The sequence below is a fragment of the Dictyostelium purpureum genome (genome assembly GCF_000190715.1).
Source record: "Dictyostelium purpureum unplaced genomic scaffold DICPUscaffold_434, whole genome shotgun sequence".
Lineage (NCBI taxonomy): Eukaryota > Evosea > Eumycetozoa > Dictyosteliales > Dictyosteliaceae > Dictyostelium > Dictyostelium purpureum.
In genome coordinates, this window is record NW_003519769.1 from 1 (window position 1) to 20,751 (window position 20,751).

General features: G+C 24.8%; 11 protein-coding genes across 11 annotated transcripts in view; 8 read left to right on the forward strand and 3 right to left on the reverse strand.

Moving 5' to 3' along the window:
* Positions 1 to 39: 39 nt before the first annotated feature.
* DICPUDRAFT_84050 (uncharacterized protein) lies at positions 40 to 926 on the reverse strand (the record flags this gene model as incomplete). The annotated part of the gene is made up of 3 exons (XM_003293462.1): positions 40 to 171; positions 241 to 615; positions 780 to 926. The coding sequence occupies 3 exons, from the start codon at positions 924 to 926 to the stop codon at positions 40 to 42; spliced, it is 654 nt and encodes a 217-aa protein (XP_003293510.1).
* A 487-nt stretch (positions 927 to 1,413) lies between these two features.
* On the forward strand, positions 1,414 to 4,984 carry DICPUDRAFT_99674 (uncharacterized protein; the record flags this gene model as incomplete). Its single annotated transcript, XM_003293453.1, has 3 exons — positions 1,414 to 2,491; positions 2,555 to 3,716; positions 3,790 to 4,984. 3 exons carry the CDS (start codon positions 1,414 to 1,416, stop codon positions 4,982 to 4,984), a joined length of 3,435 nt encoding a protein of 1,144 aa, XP_003293501.1.
* Positions 4,985 to 5,150: 166 nt separating this feature from the next.
* DICPUDRAFT_158366 (uncharacterized protein) lies at positions 5,151 to 5,912 on the reverse strand (the record flags this gene model as incomplete). Its single annotated transcript, XM_003293463.1, has 2 exons — positions 5,151 to 5,491; positions 5,564 to 5,912. The coding sequence occupies 2 exons, from the start codon at positions 5,910 to 5,912 to the stop codon at positions 5,151 to 5,153; spliced, it is 690 nt and encodes a 229-aa protein (XP_003293511.1).
* A 509-nt stretch (positions 5,913 to 6,421) lies between these two features.
* On the forward strand, positions 6,422 to 7,749 carry DICPUDRAFT_158367 (uncharacterized protein; the record flags this gene model as incomplete). The annotated part of the gene is made up of 2 exons (XM_003293454.1): positions 6,422 to 6,590; positions 6,665 to 7,749. The coding sequence occupies 2 exons, from the start codon at positions 6,422 to 6,424 to the stop codon at positions 7,747 to 7,749; spliced, it is 1,254 nt and encodes a 417-aa protein (XP_003293502.1).
* An 86-nt stretch (positions 7,750 to 7,835) lies between these two features.
* On the reverse strand, positions 7,836 to 8,853 carry DICPUDRAFT_158368 (uncharacterized protein; the record flags this gene model as incomplete). Its single annotated transcript, XM_003293464.1, has 2 exons — positions 7,836 to 8,000; positions 8,107 to 8,853. 2 exons carry the CDS (start codon positions 8,851 to 8,853, stop codon positions 7,836 to 7,838), a joined length of 912 nt encoding a protein of 303 aa, XP_003293512.1.
* Positions 8,854 to 9,685: 832 nt separating this feature from the next.
* On the forward strand, positions 9,686 to 12,205 carry DICPUDRAFT_84055 (uncharacterized protein; the record flags this gene model as incomplete). Its single annotated transcript, XM_003293455.1, has 4 exons — positions 9,686 to 10,049; positions 10,133 to 11,299; positions 11,376 to 11,783; positions 11,856 to 12,205. 4 exons carry the CDS (start codon positions 9,686 to 9,688, stop codon positions 12,203 to 12,205), a joined length of 2,289 nt encoding a protein of 762 aa, XP_003293503.1.
* An 877-nt stretch (positions 12,206 to 13,082) lies between these two features.
* Positions 13,083 to 13,274, forward strand: DICPUDRAFT_158370 (uncharacterized protein; the record flags this gene model as incomplete). The annotated part of the gene is made up of 1 exon (XM_003293456.1): positions 13,083 to 13,274. The coding sequence occupies one exon, from the start codon at positions 13,083 to 13,085 to the stop codon at positions 13,272 to 13,274; it is 192 nt and encodes a 63-aa protein (XP_003293504.1).
* A 373-nt stretch (positions 13,275 to 13,647) lies between these two features.
* Positions 13,648 to 16,784, forward strand: DICPUDRAFT_158371 (uncharacterized protein; the record flags this gene model as incomplete). The annotated part of the gene is made up of 2 exons (XM_003293457.1): positions 13,648 to 15,243; positions 16,746 to 16,784. The coding sequence occupies 2 exons, from the start codon at positions 13,648 to 13,650 to the stop codon at positions 16,782 to 16,784; spliced, it is 1,635 nt and encodes a 544-aa protein (XP_003293505.1).
* An 815-nt stretch (positions 16,785 to 17,599) lies between these two features.
* Positions 17,600 to 17,854, forward strand: DICPUDRAFT_13537 (uncharacterized protein; the record flags this gene model as incomplete). Its single annotated transcript, XM_003293458.1, has 1 exon — positions 17,600 to 17,854. A coding segment is annotated over one exon (255 nt), but the record flags the coding sequence as incomplete, so codon positions are not given.
* A 1,247-nt stretch (positions 17,855 to 19,101) lies between these two features.
* On the forward strand, positions 19,102 to 19,662 carry DICPUDRAFT_84058 (uncharacterized protein; the record flags this gene model as incomplete). Its single annotated transcript, XM_003293459.1, has 1 exon — positions 19,102 to 19,662. The coding sequence occupies one exon, from the start codon at positions 19,102 to 19,104 to the stop codon at positions 19,660 to 19,662; it is 561 nt and encodes a 186-aa protein (XP_003293507.1).
* Positions 19,663 to 20,079: 417 nt separating this feature from the next.
* DICPUDRAFT_158374 (uncharacterized protein) overlaps positions 20,080 to 20,751 on the forward strand; it is a gene marked incomplete at both ends in the record, with an annotated part of 2,230 nt that continues 1,558 nt past the window's right edge. Inside the window, one exon of the mRNA XM_003293460.1 lies at positions 20,080 to 20,451. Within this exon, the coding sequence (XP_003293508.1) occupies positions 20,080 to 20,451 (372 nt within the window). The remainder of the gene's footprint in view (positions 20,452 to 20,751) is intronic.

Sequence of the window (20,751 nt, forward strand, 5' to 3'; positions counted from 1 at the left end):
TCTTTTGAAACTTCAAACTCTATATTATTTTCCTCTTCTTTATGAGGGGTCAAAAATCAATACTTGTTTAAATCTTTTATTTGCTGGTTGCTTTAATAATGAGGTTTTTTCGTTATACCTATTTTTTGAGTCGCTGTATGGTAAAGGATTTGAAGGTATACTTATTTTCATCTTTAAATTTTAATTTTAAAATTAATATTGAGTTTAATATATAAATAATTTTATTAAATAAATACTTACAAAATACTCATCATTCTCACATTCTAGTGAGAATTCGATTTTTCTTGATAAAAACTTTTGGTTATATCTTGATAAGGTTTTTCTAATGGTTTTTACATTTTTAAAAGGCACTTTATAAATAAATATTAAAAACACTATAGAGTTTATTAAAGATACGCCTCCCACTGAAAAGAATACTATTTGACTTGCCACAACGGATGGGGGTTGATCGCCTGTTGAACCACTATTATTGTTATCTTTATTTAATAACATATTTGAAATACCACCCAACACACAACACACAATACCTATTAACAGTATAACTATACATGCTGTAATTGCCTTTTTATTTAAAACACCATCGTATCCATTTAACTTTTTGATTACATCTAAATACTATGAATATTATAAAAAGATGAATAAATTAAAAATAAAATAATTTTGAAAAGTGATCAAAAAAATAATTAAAATTAAAAAAAAAAAAAAATTTAAAAAAAGTGGTTAGATAAACGAAAAAACACGAAAATATGATTTTTTGAGGGGATGACAGTGTGGCTTACCTCATCTTTATCGATATAGTTTTCCAATATTGTTGGATACCCTGTTGAAAACTCTTTAATGATATCTTGTTTACTTCTAATGGAAACTCTGACAATTTTATTTTTATTATTACTATTGTTATTTAGTATTCCACTATTACTACTCATTTTTTACCAAAAATTAAAATTAAAAAAATAAAAAAAAAATTTTTGATTAATTATTGTTTTTTACAGCCCTGTTTTAATGATGTAAAAAAAAAAATTAATAAAATAAAAATTATTTTTTAATTTTTTTAATTTTAATGCTATATTATGTTTAATGATAAATATATGATGACATTGATGAGAAAATATAACCCTATTTTAAATATTTTACAAAAAAAAAAAAATAATAAAAAATAATAAAAAATAATGAAAATAATAAAAATAAAAAAAAGTTGCAGATTTTTATTTTTTTTTTTTTATTTTTTTTTTATTAAATTTTTTTTTTTTTTATTTTTTTTTTTAAGAAATTTTTGGTTTTTTTTTTTTTTTAATTTTTCATATATAAATAGTTATCATCTATTAAATTATTTTTAGTTTAAGGTCTATATTTATAATTTATTTTTGTCCTTAAACAAAAATAAATAAAATAAAATTAATAAAATAAAATAAAATGAATGAAGAAAATAATAACAATAACAATGGATTTCATTTACAACCAACATTAATTCAAATGAGTGAAATTTTACAACACTCTGTCGAATTAAAATTATGTTCATCAATAGAAACACATAATGTATTTTGGGATACATTGTTATATAATATTGAAGATAATGGTGATGCCATATCAATGATTATTTCATTATTATTAACTAAATATATAATGTTATTTAATAATGAAAAGTCATCCAATACTTTACTTCAATCATTATTTACAAAGTTAACAAATGCACCAGCAGAAGAATTTTTTGAATTACTTAATAACTCATATAGAAATAGTGTCAATATTAATAATAACAACAATAATAATAATAATAATAATAGTACAAATAATTCACCAATTAATACAAGTTTGGATAATTCCACTACAGCCGGTGAAGAAGATGACGGTGATGAAAGTGAAAGTGATAGCGAATCCGAAGACGAGGTATTAAATAATGAAGAGGGTAACAATAATAATGATCAACAAAAAAGAAAATCAAAAAAAGTTGTATATACAGAATTAGAAACTTTTAATAATAGTACAACAGTAGTCGAAACAAGCACAACAGTAATTTATACAAATAATGGAGGCAACACATCACAACCAACAACCTTATCAACATCAGGCAACAGTATAAATTTATCACAACCATCAACTCCACCATCAAATGAATTAAATTCAAACTACAACAACAATAGCAATAATTTTGATAATATTTTTAATGATACAACATCAACAACAATAAATTATAATTATAATAACTTAACAAGTGAGGAACTTAAAGAATCAGAAAGTAATAGATTATTAATTTTATCAACTATTGGGTATCTATCATTGTTTTATACATTCAATCCACAATTCCCAACATTAAAAGTTATATTAAATAAAATTAATCAATTACAATTCGATAAAAATAAATCAGAATCAAGTTTCTTGGCTGAAATCGCACGTATACTTCAAAATGGTTATCAAGATAATAATGATTTCATCTTCTTTTTAATTGATCAATGTTCAGAAACTCAAATATCAAATGATAATCAAAGACAAAGTAATTATTTATATTATATCATTTTAATTTAAAATCTTTACTAATATTTTAATATTTTAATAGTTAAAATGGGTTCTTGGTATAGCGCTTGTATTAGAAAAATTTTAAGAGATGAATCCATCAATAAATCAAATGAAATTCTTTCATGTCTATTATTATTTTTAAAACATCCTTTATTAACCAAAAGAAAAGTTTTAATATTATTACAAATGTTAAAGCATCTTTTATTAATAACTCCAGTAATCTCACCAGGAACAATCGAAACAGCACTTACTTTGGTAAAGACTTACTATCATTGGCCAAAACCATATTGTACATTTGCCAAAGAGATATTAGAACTTTTATCATTAGAATCAAAGTGCCCAGGATCCTATTTCAGAAATATGTTAACTGTAGAGTTCCCATCGATCATTGCCCAACCAAATAGCATTAGTGCCAACAATCTCACTAATACACTATTTAGCAATAAGAACAGACCAACTGTTCACTTTTTAGTAGATAAATATAACAGCGAAGCATTACTTATTCAAGAGTTATTTGAAAATTCAAGCTCTGCAACCTATTTACCAACTATCACTCAACTTCAATCAAATAATATAGAGAATATTTTCAAGAGAATTTTAGGTGTTGATAACACACAATTGGGTTTAGAGTATTTGGAACCAATCGATGTATCACAATTCCATTTCAAGATATTAGAGATTATGAATAAAACAATGTATTTGGAGAAATCGACTTCGATAGCCGCCAGAATTGAACAACTTTGTACAATTAGAGATGAGATTATTAAAGCATCTTCAACCAACAATACTCCATTCTCTCACAAACCTAAAGCAATTGAATTACCACCTTTATCATATCAATTTAATTCGTTACTTACTTTAAGTGTTCGTCAAAAGAGACCCGATCAATACGCCACCCAATACCAAATCCCAATAAACAAGAAAACTACAAATGCTTTAATTACTCTTCTTTCAAAATATCAAGATCAAGATTATCAAGAACAAGTTAAATTTGCAATCGTTGGTAATGACGCTTCCATCCAACATGTTTTAGGTGCCTATCTATTCCTTAGAATTCATTCACCAGAACTATTTGAAGATTTAGAATTATTATTTTATATTTTACCAACCAATTCCCAAAATCTTTATAATAATTGCAGAATTTCAGATTTTATTTCATCATTTGATTTCTGGTATCATAAACAAGTTTCAATTTGCCTCAAGTAAGTTTTTTTTTTAATACTCTTAAAATTTTTAAAAAATTAATTAACATTTATTTTTTTATTATTTTTAAAGATCAATTTATAATATTATACCATCATTTATACCAGTTGCAAAGGTTTCAAATTTAGAAAGACAATCATTCATTGAATCAATTTCACAAATTAAAGATTTAAGAAGCAGTATGAGTATACCAAAAGAAGAAACAAATAAACTAAATATTTCTAAAGAACAAGTTTTATCACCACCACAATCAGAGATTGATAATAATGAACAAGCAAACACTGCAACAAATAATAACGATAAAAAAATGGACCATGATTTAATCGAAACACCATCACATATTATTCAAAGCGAAGTTGAATATTTATTTAGAGAGGCATCATTCTGTTTAGATATCCCAGTTGTCAAATGCGAAGGTTGGACTGATGATCAATATTATACCATTCCATTCTTAATGAAAGCAGAAATTAATATTCAAACATTTATAGTTGCAAATTCAGGTGATATGACTATAAACACAGCAACCCTAGTCAATACTTTAAGCAGTATGAATATTAATGGTTCAAATAGCGTAGCTTTATCAAACCTCGATAATAATGATAGTGGCGATAATGGAGATGGCTCAAATACAAATTCAAACAGTGACGGTAATAATGGGGATGGAGATAATAGCGGCAATAATAGCAATAGTATAAACTCTGAATCCTCACAATTGGCCAAGTTGATTTCAAAATACCAACCAACCAATGTCAGCATTAAAATCCAACAGTGCAATCAAATGGGCCAATCATTACAATGGATTAACATTGAATCAAAATCATACTATGGTATTGAAATTAATAATATTATGCCAAAATCAACAATTAAATCATCATCATCATCATCATCATCGAATCAAACAAATACTGCAGCTAATTTCAACTTAAATAAACAAGATAACCAAATGAAACCAAAAATGGAAATTCATTTAGTAGAAGCAGAACAAAAGAAAAAGAAAATCATTTCATCCGAAGATCTCTTTAGATTCTTTACCACAGTCATCGAAATTGAATCTCCAGATAAAAAGAAAACCTTTGATATACTTTTAGATGGTCAACTCCATGGTCCATTCAATAAAATCAAATTATCTTTTTGTAGCAACAAAGATACTCCAACTGTTGGTAACACAAGAAATAGTACTGTACCTTCAACTGTTTCACCAGATAATTCACTTTCAAATGATGATTTCATTACTTTCCCAATTATGACATTCTTACCATTAGAATAAATATAATAGTTAATAATTGCTAATAATAATAATAATAATAATAATAAATAATATGTTGTTGTAAATCTAGTTTTATTTTTTTAAAAAATTAATAAAAGAAAAAAAAAAAGTATTTATTTAAATTATAAAATAACATTATGTAATGATTTTTTTTTATTTTTATAAATTATTTATCAATTGGAATAGCTCTACCAGTTATTGATTGATGACGTCCAGGTTTTAAATCTTCAAGGTTAATATTAACTCCACCAAACACTTTTTTAATTTCTTGCTCTCCCTTGGCCACTCTTTTTTCTTCTTTTTTTAATTTAAAGATTTTTCTTCCTATAAAAGCACATAAAGCAATGAAACCCAATCCCCCAAATACTGAACCTATTGTAATACCACTGATTTCACCTTTACTTAATCCATTGCCAGTGGGACTTGATTCCTCTTTGGAATCTTCTAAACCAGTATAGTAAGAAATAAACTCACCATGAGATAAATCACTGAATTGATTTAAAGATTCTATAATATGTATAATAATAAACTTAATATTACTACTAAAATATATAAAAAGAAATAGTTGAAAATACATACGAACTTGGAACTGGTTGTTTATAGGTAATTGAATCTCAACTTGAGCAGCTTCAATAAAGAACAGTTTTCTATTAATATTATTATTTTCATTTTTGTTGCTATCCGAATATGAAACAGTTACAAAAGGTGCTTGGTTTAATGAATTTTCTTTAACAATAGAATTATAGTTATCTTTGAAATTATTAAAACTTTGCTCAATAGTGGATTCATCATAGGTTTTGCCAAAAGTATCACACCAATTTTTGAATATGGTCCAGTACTTGATTTCGTTGGGTGAAGGTTCGAAACTTGATACACTATTAAATATAATGAATGTTAATAATAATAATACTTTAAATAATTTAAACATTTTGTATTAGTTTTTTATTATTAATGATTTTAAAAACAATTATAAATAGTTTTTTTTTTTTTCAATTTTATTTTCTATTTTTTTTTATTTTATTTTATTATTTTATTTTATTTTATTTTATTTATTTATTGAGTTCTTTTTATATTTTATAAATTATCTTATAATACCTTTAAAAAAATAAAAATAAATACCAAAGATAAATGATTGTCTTTTTGATGCAAATAAAATAAAAAATATGCAAAAAGTGTGTTTGGAATGTTTTTTATAATAAAAAAATTAAAAAATTATTATTTGATTTAAATTTAAAATAATAAATACCAAACATCTATAAAGAATTGGTATATAAATAACTAAATAAAATAAAAGTAAAAAAAGAAATAATTTTACAATTATTATAAAATTAAAATTGTATTTTAAAAAAAAAAATTAAAAAAACAAATTTAAAATATATTTTTGAAAATTATAAATAATTGAAAAAAAAATAAATAAATATAATATTTTAAAAAAAAATGAAAGTAATAATATCAATAATTATCATCTTAATAATAAAAAACTTTAAATTTGTAAATTCATACACCTACAATAATGTAGGGAAATCAATAGAATCAATTCATAATTCTTTTAGAATCATTGCTAGGAATTATGGTCCAGAACCAGCATCTCCATTGAATTTAATTAGTAAGTATTATTAAATAGTTTTTTTAGAAATGTTATATAATATAAAATACTAATGTTCTAATATTTTAAAAAAGGTTATTCAAACGATATTGCAAATAATGTACAAAATTTTGTAAACAAGTGTGAATTTAAAGTACCAGATTCTTCATATGGAGTGGGTAATGGATACAGTTTATTTAAAGTAATGAATAAAGAATTTGACCCTGTAGATGTTATAAATAGAACTTTTGTAAAGACAGCTCCTTTATACGATTGGTCAATTGCTGGGTGTAAAGATGGGAAATGCTGTGATAATTATCCAACAATGATTTGGAATACAACTACTCAGGTTGGTTGTGCAACATCATTCTGTAAAGATTCAGATTCTAAAGGATATAACTTTCTAGTTTGTGGGTACTATCCATTGGGTAACTATGGTGGAGTTAAACCCTACACTCCAAAAGAACAAAACCTGACTGAAGAAGTAGTACTGAAAAGCCACAGAAACCATACCAATTCAAACAGTAGTTCTACAAGTTCATTTATTCTCGAATCCACAACTGATGATGTGGATTGGAAACAACTGGGTTTTGTTACAAGTATAAAAAACCAAGGCTCATGCGGAGGTTGTTATGCTTTTGCAACCTGTGCTGCTTTAGAATCTGCCTATTTAATTAAAAACAACTTGCCAAATACCGATATCGATTTATCTGAACAAAACTTTATTAGTTGTTCTAGAAATGGGTGCAATGGTGGCAATGGTCAATCCTCATTAGAATCTCTAAAACCCAATGGTGTTCTTTACGAAAAAGATGATCCATACTTAGCAGTTACTGGAATGTGCCCAATTTTAAATATCTTACAAACAAAATTCAAATGGACTGGTTATGCAAATTTAAAATCCACTAGAGATAACTTTATAGCAGCTTTAAAGAGTGGTCCAATATATGCCGCTGTCTATGTTGATGCAGGTTTTCAAAGTTATAAATCTGGTGTCTATTCATGTCCTCAATCATACACACCAAATCATGCAATTACTCTTGTGGGTTATTCTTCCGAAACCGATAGCTTTTTAGTTAAAAACTCTTGGAGCACCAATTGGGGTACATCTGGGTATATGTATTTAAAACAAGGTTCGTGTTCATTGTACTCATTCCCAGGAGTTTTACCATTTGTATAAAATAAAAAGAAAGAAATAAAAAATATACATTTAATAAATAAATTGATTTTATAGGTTTTTATTTTTTTATTTTTATTATTTCTTTTTTATTTACAAGCTGTTGCAACATAAAAAGATGCTTTAATTCTAAACTTTCCATCAGCTTCCATTTTAAGGTCACTCTTAATAATTTCATTTACTAAAACTTGGTCAAATAAATGTTTCTTTTCCATTGGGACAACTGAGAGGTGGTCACTATATATTGGATTTAACTATATAATAATATAAATAAACATTTATTAATAAAAAGTAAAGTTATTTCTTATATATTTAAAAATAAAATAATATTACCTTTAATAATTGACAAGTTTGATATACACTACAACCAAAATCTAACCATTGGAAATGTTTTTTAATTTCAATATTTTGGAAACCACTTTGTTTTAGTAAAAGCTCAAAAACTTCTGGATTTGAAAGTGATGATGAAACTTGGCTAGATTCTTTGAAACTATCACCTAGAAGCTGCTTTGTTGCCTCTTTTAAAACTGATCCAGAAAAGTTATCTGGACATGGGACACCAATTGCTACTTTACCATTTGGTTTTAATACTCTTTTCATTTCCATTAGGCTTTGTAATTGGTTGGGGAAGTAATTTAAGCCATTGATTGAATATACATAGTCAACTGATGAATCTAAAAAGTGGTCAAGATTTTGACCATCCATTACTAAACTTGAAATATTTGGTAATGAGAGCTCTTGGGCAAGTTTATTTGAGAGTGAAACCAACCTGTCACTGAAATCACTTGAAATAAATTTAGCATTTGGATATTGTCTAGATCCAGATAAAGATATTAAACCAGACCCAGCAGCAATATCCAATATAGTCATTTCTTTATCTTTGTCACACTCTGGAATAGTGCTTTGAAAAAGAATATTTGGGAAAAATGTAATAGTAGGGTTTTTTATGGATTCTTTGATATTTAAAGTTTTTGGTAACAAATCTGCTAAAATATCCCACAAGTATGATTGTTGTGATGGCAATAAAACTTTATTGCCAAATGTTTCGAATGGTGCTGATTCTGTTGATATTTCTTGTGCATCTACACAACCGGTATTATATGTCATTTTATTTTTATCTATCTATTTATTTATCTATTTATTAGTAATAAATTTATTTTTATTAATCAAATGTGCGTTTAGAAAAGAAAATAAAAAAATAAAAAAAAAAAAAAAAGAAAGAAAAGAAAAAAAAAGGAAAAAATAAAAATATCGTTTTTATGAGCCAGCCCCTGATTTTTTGAATTAAAATAATTTTTCGAGTAAAGAAAAAATAAAAATTTACTTTTTACCCTTTCGGTTTATGAAATAACTGAATTGAAATTTTACAAAATATCCATTGCTAATTTACTAATTCTATTTTTATTTGGTTGATATATTATTCTAAATACATTTATTTTTATTATAATGAATGAATGATTTTTTAATAAAAATTTTTATAATAAATTTTATGAAAAAATTTTAATTAATATATTTTTTTTTTACAACCCCAGGAATATGAATATAAATAAAAATAGAAATTAATGTGATTATTATAGTTATTTAATGTTCTGTGTTTATAAATACAAAAAAAGGTAAAAAATAAAATAAAATAAAAAAAAGTTCAAAAAAAGTTCAAAAAATAAAAAAAAAAATCAAAATTAATTTTTGTTTTAAAAAAATCAAAAAAAATTTTTTAAAAAATTTTAAAAAAAAAAATTTTAAAAAATTTAAAAAAAAAAAAAAAATACAAAATTATCTATCTATAATAATATATTTATTATTTATTTGTGTTTGAGTTTGTTTTTTTCTTTCTTTATTTATTTGTAAATAATAATTAGTCATTTTTAAATAACTCAATGAAAATAATTAAAAAAACTTTTTATAAATTTAAATAATAATAATAGTTCAAAAAAAAAAAATGACAACACAAAGTTTTAATAAAGCAAACTCCACATCAAATAGGAGTGGTATTAATATAGGAAGAAATCGATCCAATAGCGATACCAGTAGCGATAAAAGTTTTGATGGCAGCGATAATAGTAGCACAGATATAAGCAGTAATAATAATAATAATAATAACAATAACAATACAAATAATGGTTCAACTGTCAATGCAATAAATGGCAGTCTATACCCAGCTTTAATAAAAAATAGTAATAATACATATAGTACAATGGCAGATTTCAAAAGATCAGAGTTGGATTTGGCAATAAAATCATTAAAATATTTTGATAAAAATAGATTATATTCAAATATAAAATGTACAATTATAGGTATTAGTGGTATGTATACAAAATTTTTACTATAGAATATTTAATCATTCAACGAAATCTAATTTTTTTTTTTTTTTTTTTTTTTCATAAAGGTGTTGGTAAAACATCATTTATAAGAAGATTTTCATCTGGGGAATTTTTAATTGATGAAACCACAACATTTGGTGCAATTAGAACATTACATATGAATCATTATAGTGGATTATCATTAAACTTGGAGATATGGGATTCAGGTGGTCACGATAGATTAAAGGGATTATTACCATTTTATTTAACTGGAACCAATTGTATGATGCTAATGTTTGATGTAACAAGTAAAGAAAGTTTTAGGAAAGCATTTGACCTTTTAAGCAAATCGAAATCAATGGTGGCAGCAGGATCAATGTTTTTAGTAGTTGGTAATAAACTAGATTGTACAAAGAGAGAGATCACTACAGAGGAATTGAAAGCAGAATGCGAAAAGCGTTCTGAAGAGTTAGATATCAATATAAGTTGGTGTGAAATTTCAGCAAGAACAGGTTACAACATTCACGAACCATTCAACATTATTTCAAAGACAATAACAACAATGATAAATATAATAAAAGTTTCACATAGATCATTAAATAATAGTGGCAACTCAATACCAACAAGTGGTGAGGGTGAAGCAAATAAATTGGAAATCGATTCAATAAATAAATCAACATTTAAAAAAGATAAACCAACCAATAATAATAACAATAATAATAATAATAGTAATAATCTACCATCATTCTTTGAATTGGATGAGGAAAGTACAGAAGATAATGATATGAACTCATCATTTAATATAATATCTAATCCAGACATAATAATGATTAGAAATAACAACTACTCTTGTATTGAAAGAACTAAATCCGTTCAAGAGAATGTCATAGTGAAATTGGATTCATTAAAGATTGTAATAGAACCTTCAATCAATACAATTTTCAATAAAATTCTATCAATGCATAAAAAGACCTTATTCTTTAAAGAGGCCAACGATAATTCAGATTCTGGTGAATTAAATGGTAGTCCAAATGGTAGTGGTGGTGTTACTGGTGTTACTGGTGGTAGCAGTGGTAGCAGTGGTGAAAAAGGTAGTTTTTGTATAGTTGTAGATAAATATCATCCAAAAAGAATTGAGTTTAGAAGAAGGTCCTCACCACTAACAAATAATTCCGAAGATATTTTATTATGTGATTATAGAGATCATTTAATTAAAACTTTTATATCTTTATGTCCATATAAAATACCTATTAGTAAGTATATACATAATACTAGTATATCTTTATACATAGCTTCAATTTTATTAATTTTTATTTATTTTACTTTTAGTCGAAGGAAGTAATAGTACAACAATTAACGATTTTATTGGATATTTTAATGAATGTTTAAGATATCATAATAGAGGATTAATTGAAAAGTCATATATAGAGAAATGTAATAAATCAAATAATGTTAGTTTATCATCAGCAGCCACCACATCAATGAAATCAAATGAAACTTTAATTAATTTAGAATTTTCTAAAATGTTAAAGGACGAAAAGTATATCTCAGCATTATCAAACGCAATAAATTGGAATGCTTCAATCGAAACTTTAGATATCTCTGATAATAAATTTGATAATTATGAAATTAAAATATTCAACGACCTTTTACAATCAATTAACAACTCAATATCAATTATAAATTTAAATTTAGCAAATAATTCTTTAAATTCAAAGCATAAAAATTCATTAATTGGTAAGTATAAAAAATATAAAAAATAATCATTTTTTCACCCACACTAATTGGTTTTTTTATTTATTTTTATAGAATTTATTCAAGCAATGAAGTTAAAATCATTAAATTTAAATAATAATAATTTATCAAATAATTGTAATTTAATTGCTCAAACTTTAACTCAAAATACTACATTAACTCATCTCAGTCTTTCAAATAATAATTTAAATAATGATAACGCCCAATCATTATCGCAAATGATTCAACAAAATTCAACAATTCAATCTATAGATTTATCTGAAAATAAAATTGAAGATGAGGGTGCTGCTTTCTTATTAAATGCACAAAAGCAACAACAAAACTCTAATTCTTCTTTCCAATTATCTTTAAATTTACAATTAAACCCAACCAAATTTCAAAATTTAAATAATGCTAAAAAATAAAAAAAATTAAAAAAAATTAAATAATAAATAATAATAAAAATAATCGTTAAATTAATAAAGATAATATTTATCAATATTAATATTCAAATCATAAAGAAAAAAATTTATAAATAAATAATCATCACAAAAATTTGTCATGTTTTTTTTTTCATATTTATACTATTGACCACCAAAGAAATTTTTTTTTTTTTTTGTCTAAATTAAACAGTTGGCATCATTATATATTTTTGAATAATTCAGATCGCAATGATGGTAAGTCTCTAGCTCAAAATACCACATTAATTCATCTCAGTTTTAGAAAATATTTAAATAAAAAAAAAAATTTATTTTTATTGTTTATTTTTTATTTATTATATCTATGTTTCAACAGTTTCTAATACGCGAAGTTTTGAAAATTATGATTTTAATCTTTTAGATAGAGAGTCTGTTATTGGATTTTCATATGACTTAGGAAGCTTTATATGGGCTACTGATTTTGGAATGGAATGTGTATTTAGAGGATGGGATATGTTACACCGAAAGTTAATTTTGTTAGTTATAGGGCAAACAAAAGGTGTTTTGAATGTATCAATACAAATCCAGATCTCATTCAAATTACACCACTTTATCAACAAAAAGGTTGTGAACCAAAGTTATGAAAAAAAATGTATAAAATCCTTATTGTAATTAGTTAGATATAGTACAAATACTGATTGAAACTCGGTTTTTATTTTGCAAAAGAAGAAATTAAGTGGAATTTTTTTCATCTCGTGAATTTTTTGGCACTATTATTATTTCAGTTCAATATAATGGAAGGAAAGAAGAATTTGGTATTTTTGCTTTTCCACCAGCCGATCTATTAGAAGTTTAGGTTCATCGGCCGAGATTTCTTTCTGTGATGGTAAAGACATGGCATTTACAACCTAGGACTTATTTCAAAACTATTTCATCAGATAACAATGAACAAAGCTCACTCTCAATCACACCAGGTGATAATAATTCATTCAAACTCATTTGTCTCAAACAAATCAAAAATGTTATTGTGAAATTTAAATTAACTCAAATTAAAATACCTAAATTAATATTATAATTATTATTCATCTTTTTTTTTTATTTTTTATTTTTTATTTTTTATTTTTTATTTTTTATTTTTTATTTTTTATTTTTTATTAATTATTTTTTAATAATTATTTTTTAAAAATTTATATTTGAAAAAAAAAATTTTATTTGTTTCAAATTCTAAAACAATTAAAAAAAAAAAAAATTAATTGATAAATATTAAAAAAAAAAAAAAGAATTTTTTTTTTTTAATTTATTATTTTATTCACATACAAATAATCATATACTTTTATTTTTTTTATAATAATATTCCTCACATTTAATAAATTTATAATAACTATAATTTTTAATATATAAAAATAATTTACCTAATAACATAACTATTTATTAATAACCATTTAAAAATGAATAATTTAATAATTGTTTTTCTATTTGTTACTATTAGTTTTTCATTAATTTATTTTATAAATAAATACTTTGCTTACAACAACAACAACAATAACAATAACAATAACAATAATAGCAACAATAATAGTAACATCAACTATACTCAACACGCTACCCCAGTAAATAATAATAGCAGTATTGCCTACACACAAGGTTCGGGCCCAATCAATAATGGCTACATCACCTGCACACAAGAGTCTACCCCAACTAGCAATAATAGCAGTATTTCTTACACACAACGTTCTGGTCCAATCAATAATGGTTACATCAGTTGCACACAAGAGTCTACCCCAATCAACAATAATAGTAGTATTGCCTACACACAACGTTCTGGCCCAATCAATAATGGCGACATCACCTGCACACAAGAGTCTACCCCAATTAACAATAATAGCAGTATTGCCTACACACAACGTTCTGGCCCAATCAATAATGGTTACATCACCTGCACACAAGAGTCTACCCCAATCAACAATAATAGCAGTATTGCCCATACACCACGTTCTAGCCCAATCAATAATGGTGACATCGCCTGCACACAAGAGTCTAACCCAGTCAACAATAACAACATCAACTACACACAAATTTCTACCCCAACCAATAATAATTTAACTCTAAATCATTGTGACCAATCCCCACAACAACACTCACAAAATACAACAGAAAACCATCAATCACCAGCACACCAATTTATCTGCTCAAGTGTCTCATCACTCAATCTCCCACAATCTCAATTTCATTCAAATTCTTCTCAAAAACGTAAAACCTCAAATTCACAAACATATTCATCGGTTCCATCGACAATTGCATCAACTGGAAATCATTCAACCAAGAAAAGATCATTAGAATATGATAACGAAATAATTAAATGTGACAAAGTATTTTCCAAAAAACAAAAACTCGAGGATGAAGAGAGTTTAAAAAGAGATAAGCAAATAGTTGAAATAGAAAGATTAAGAATTGAAAAAGAAAGAGAAGAGAGACAAAAATTACAAAGACTCAGAGAAATAGAAAGAGTTCAAAAAGAATATAGAGAAAGGGAGGAGATAGAAAGAATTAAAATAATGGAAATAGAAAGACAAATAAAAGAAGGTCTTGAAAGAAAAAAATTGGAAATTATTCAAAGGGAAAGAGAACAAATGGAAAAAGAAGAAAGATCAAGACTTCAAAGAATCCAAAAAGATAGAGAAAGAGCAGAAAAGATAAGACAAAGACAAGAAACAGAAAGAGTAAGAGAACAAAGACAAAGAGAAATAGAGGAAAGAGAAAGACAAAGGGAAGAAAGAGAAAGAGAAGAAAGGGAAAGATTAGAAAGAATTCAAAGGGACAATGAAGAAAGAGAGAGGGACGAAAGAGAAACATCAGAAATAGAAAATTTGGGAAGTGAACGTTTAGAAAGCGAGGACAAATGCACAATTTGTCTTAACTTTATCGATAGAAATGAAATGGCTACAATCGATTGCCTTCATAAATTTTGTTTTGCATGTATCGAACAATGGTCTAGACGTATCAACACCTGCCCAAACTGTAGAGAAGAATTTTATAACATCACAGTAAGTAATTTACACATTCATTTTTATACTTAATAAATATATACTAATTAATTTCATTAATATTTTATGCAGAAAGTAACTAATGATGAAAGTTTATAAAGTGATAAGATGAGGATTAATATTATGATGATGAGCTTTAGATAATGGAAATTGATTAATATTGAAATCGGAGGTGATTAAATTAATAGTTTTGATAATTCATTCAATGTTTCTTTTTAAGAAATCGGTGAAGACCAAATTATTAATTAAATCTTTTCATTCAATTATTAAATCGATGAAATTAAAAAAAGTAAACTTCGTCAATCCAAGAAACAATCCATCTTCACCAACATTAATAATAGAAATTAAGCATCACATTAATTCAACTTTACAGAAACAATTCTAGATGTTCCAAGTCAGCTTTATAGCAAAACAACTCTTAAGGTAACTATATTTATAATATTTAAACAATTATTTTTATACTTGAATTTAAAAGAAACTTATAATTAATTTTTATAATTTTAGTTAAAGTTTTTCTTTTCGGGATCAATACGTTTCATTCACAATTCAAACATTGGGTTCTTGTCTATTCTTTCTTTTTAAGTGCCAACATAATTTAAGTCGCATATCAAACGTTGGGTTCTTGTCTATTCTTTCTTATTAAGTGCCAACATAATTTAAGTCGCATTTCAAATATTGGGTTCTTGTCTATTCTTTCCATTTAAGTGCCAACATAATTTAAGTCGCAAATCAAAAATTGGGCTCTTGTTTATTCTTTCTATATCGGTATCATCGCAGCTAAGTCACAAATTAAATATTGGGTTCTTGTCTATTCTTTCTTTTTAAGTGCCAACATAATTTAAGTCGCAAATCTAACATTGGGTTCATGTTTATTCTTTCTATATCGGTATCATCGCAGCTAAGTCACAAATTAAATATTGGGGTTATTGTTATTCTTTCTTTTAAGTGCCATCGCAGCTAAGTCACACATCAAATATTGGGGTTTTTATTCTTTATTTTTCAGTGTCAACACATTTTAAGACACAAATCAAACATTGGGGTATTAGTTTATTCTTTGTAATAAGGTTTTTAAATAGGACCTATTTCAACTCAAATTCAACCGCATACAAGCAATCAATACATTTCATTAAAAAAAAAATCAATCAATTTATATAAATAAAAATACATATAAACAAATATAACTATACAATTTACTTTTTATTAAAAATTAAAATTCAGTGTCTTTTTTTTATAATTTTTTTTGATTTTAAGTATATATATAAATATAAATAAATTTATTAAAAAAAATTATAAATTAAATGAAATAAAATAAAGTTATAATAATTTTAAATAATACACATTTTTGATTTTTTTTAAAAATTTTTGATTTTTTTTAAAAAATTTTTTTTTTTTTTTTGAACATTAATTTTTTTTTTGTGGCAAGTATAAATTTTTTAATGTTGATATATCAGATGCTGAAAACTCATACGAATTAGTTGGTAAATATCTTAAATTTAAATTAGAATTACAAATTGCAATATAATTACAAAGTGATCACTTAATTTTTTTGTGATCAAAAATTTTTTCCTTCATTGAATACTAACAATAGCCTTTTTAAATGTATATAGAAGAGTCAAATGGAAATGACTATATTATAGATGATAATTTACCACTATATTATTCTATTTACCAAGTTTTTACACCAACTTTTCATTTTTCCATAAAATTTAATTATTTATCACAAAATTTTAGGTAATTATTTTTTTTAAATTAAATTATTTTTTAATTTTCTGAAGATTTTTGTTTTATTTTTTTTTTTTTTCATTTCAAATAAAAACTTTTTTTTATATATAAAAAATTCATTTAAAAATAAAAAAAACAAAACCTTTATAAAAATGGATGATTACCTCCCAAAACATATTGATAGTGAGTGGTTAATCGACAAACCATTAGGTAAAGGATCATTTAGTGAAGGAGTTTATAAAGCAAAAAAATTAGATGGTAAAATAAAAGATAAACAATTACCAAATAATGGCGATTGTGTAATTAAAATAATAGACACAAAAAAGTTTGGAGACATTGTAATTTTATATATAGATTAAATATGTAATCATCAAATCCTCCGACTAATATTCTTTATTTTATTAAAAAACAGGGTAAAAGAGAACTAAATGTGATAGATATTTTAATTAATTTAGAAACACAATGCGAACAAATTATCAAATTTTATGGGTATGGCTTTGGTGTAGATCAAAATAACCAAGATAATGGTTTACTTTATTTATATATGGAATATCTAGAAGGTTTTCATTCAATTGATAAATTTTTAAAGAAAATGGAATTTCCAGATGAATTAATACATCATATTCTGAATAAGTGTCTCAAAGGCATAAATTTTCTTCACAATAATAATATAATTCATAGAGATATTAAATGCCAAAACATATTATTAAGCTCCGATTTCAATGTTAAAATAATTGATTTTGGAATTTCAAAATATACAGAATATAAAGCATCAACAATCACAGGAACACCAACACACATGTCACCTGAAACAAGAAGAGGTGAAACATGTTTTAGTTCGGATATTTGGAGTATGGGTTGTACAGCTATTGAAATGGGCCGTGGTGATTTAACCTTGGATGAAAACGATATACCAAAAATCCCTGAGCATTTTTCAAATGGGCTTAAAACTAGGACCAAGTTTTTATTAAATAAAGACATCTTTCTTAGAGATTTCTTTTTTAACCAAACTAGAAATAAGGTAAATATTTTGATTATATTTTTATTAGAAAATACTAACATTTACCACAATATTATTTTAGACCCTTAAACTAGCATTTGACATGTCTGATTTAAAAATATCTCCCGAATCTGTATTCATTTATCCTTCAAACCCCGAAAAGCATACTCTTTCTATTCCATCGACCATAAATTACTTATATTTAATAATTGATACACCAACATCACTTCACCTTATTCCATCATCGGTAGAATATCTCGTACTACCATATTATAACCACCCAACATTTCCAAACGGAATACCACCCACTGTGAAATGTTTATCCATGCCGCTGTTTAATCATCCAATACCTGTTGGCTCAATTCCTTGTACACTTGAAGGCCTCGTCCTTAAATCACATAACCATCCAATTATAGAAAACTCAATACCTGAATCAATCAAGGTTCTCTTTCTGGGTTTAAATACAAATGATTTCGAAGAATTATCTATTCCAGATTCAGTGGAGGCTCTTTCTTTGGGTAAAGGTTTTAACGTTTTAGAATATGGGGACTCAATTCCTTCATCAATAAAATTTTTTATATGCTACTATAATTTCAAATCACCATTAAAAAAAAATAATAATATTCCAAAAAATGTCCAAATATTATCGCTTCCAAATTACAACCAACCCATAATTAAAGAAAGTATTCCACTCGGTGTTTCTTTTTTGGAGTTAGGTTCAAAATTTACACATTTCGAATCATTAAAAAATTTACCAAAGTCCATTATATGTCTTCGTATTGGTATAGAAGATAACAGAGATAAAGATAAAATATTACAAAATACTCAAAATAATATTTTTCAATTTGAAATAAATGGTGAATCAATATTAAAATAAAAACAAAATTTTTCTTTTTTTTTTTATTTACAATCCACTCAAAATCATATTCCAACAGTATACACCTTCATATCAACAATCACACTCAAAACCCATAAAAGTATAAAGTTTAGTTCCAATTTCGAAGAAGAAAATGAGGATCAAGAAAACTATTCAGAATCCATCGACGAAAAGAATCTAAACTATTTTTGGGTCTTAGCACGGTACACAACCCTGTAACCCACAATTAGGCGGATATTATATGTATAAATTTAGAGAAATGGCAAATATTAAACAACTAAGAGGTGTACCAACAATGATAGAATCTAGAAACTGTAGAATTAATTGTGGAACATTTTTAATACCAGGTATAAATTGTAGAGTTAGAATTATTAAAACTGATCAACTATCAAATAAAAGTAGAAGTTTAATTTCAACCAATACAAAAGAAATTAACTCGTTAGAATTTAGATTAAAACCATCACCACCACCACAACAACAACAACAACAACAATCCCTATCAAAAAATTCAAACAAATTAAACAATTCAATAACTAGAGTATGTTTAAAATGTAATAAACTAAATCCATTAAAAGGTGAAACCATATCAAAAAGGAAACAAAGAAAATTAATTTTAAAAATGACACACAAAATGATAATAAATATAAATAATATAAATAATAATAATAATAATAATAATAATAATAATAATAATAATAATAATAATAATAATAATAATAATAATAATAATAATAAAAATAAAAACAATAAAATAAAAGTGGCACAAGCAGGAAGTAACCAAAATTTTGAAATAATCGAAACAAATATTTTTCAAAATTAATCAATATATTATTTGAAATCGTCTTTCATAAATGATAAAAATTTGATCCCAAAACAATTATAATCTAATAATAAAACTTATCTTTAATTTTGCCATTTTTTTAACCGTCCGCCAATTGTTTAAATTTTTTTTGTTTAAAAGAAAAGTTTGGTTGTGTTTTAAAAATAAAAATAAAAAGAAAAAATAAAAAGTGAAGATAAAATGCCGTTTTGTCTTTAAAATTAAAGATAATTCTTTATTTTCAAAAAAAAAATCTCGGAAAAAATATATTTTTTTTTTGAACGAAATATAGTTTTTAATCTTTGGGAATAAAGAAAAAAAACATTATTTTTTTATTTCGACAATTTTTTTATAAAATTTAAATAAAATAATAATTTTCATTATTAATTTTTTAAAACATCACACCACATCACATCAATGGATAATAGTAGTAATAATAATAACAATTACAATAATAACAACTATGATCAAAAAACCTCAGAATTATTTTATCTAGTTTTTCATAATAAATATTTATTTAATAAAATATTTCATTTCATTCATTCAGTTGAACTAATTAAATACAATAGTATAAACGATATTCCAGAAAATAGAATCATTTTTAAAAATATTAAATCGGTAAATTTCCTATTAAACAAAAAATTATATCATTTATTAAAATGCAAGTTAGAATCTGATGAATATATCCATGTCGATCATAGGTATAAAATTACAGAAATGATGAGTTATGACATAGATTTAGCAAAAGAAATATTCAAATTACTACTACAATCAACTTCACTTAGATATGTAAGCAAAGAATCATGGACATCACGGATCCATCTACGCCAATTAAATTGTTTTAGTGAAGATTTTATTCAAACTGCAGTTAATGACCCATTCTCTTTCCCCAATATCTACATCAAAACTAAGTTATTTCTTCCTCTTTTTCGACAAAGTCAAAAATTAAAAATACTATTGGATTCATTGTTATAATATAAATAATAAAAACAACGATAATAAAAATAAAAATAAAAATAAAAACAAAAAAAACACTCAAAAAAATTAATAATAAGATTTTGAAGTCAGCATATAACAAAAATATTAATA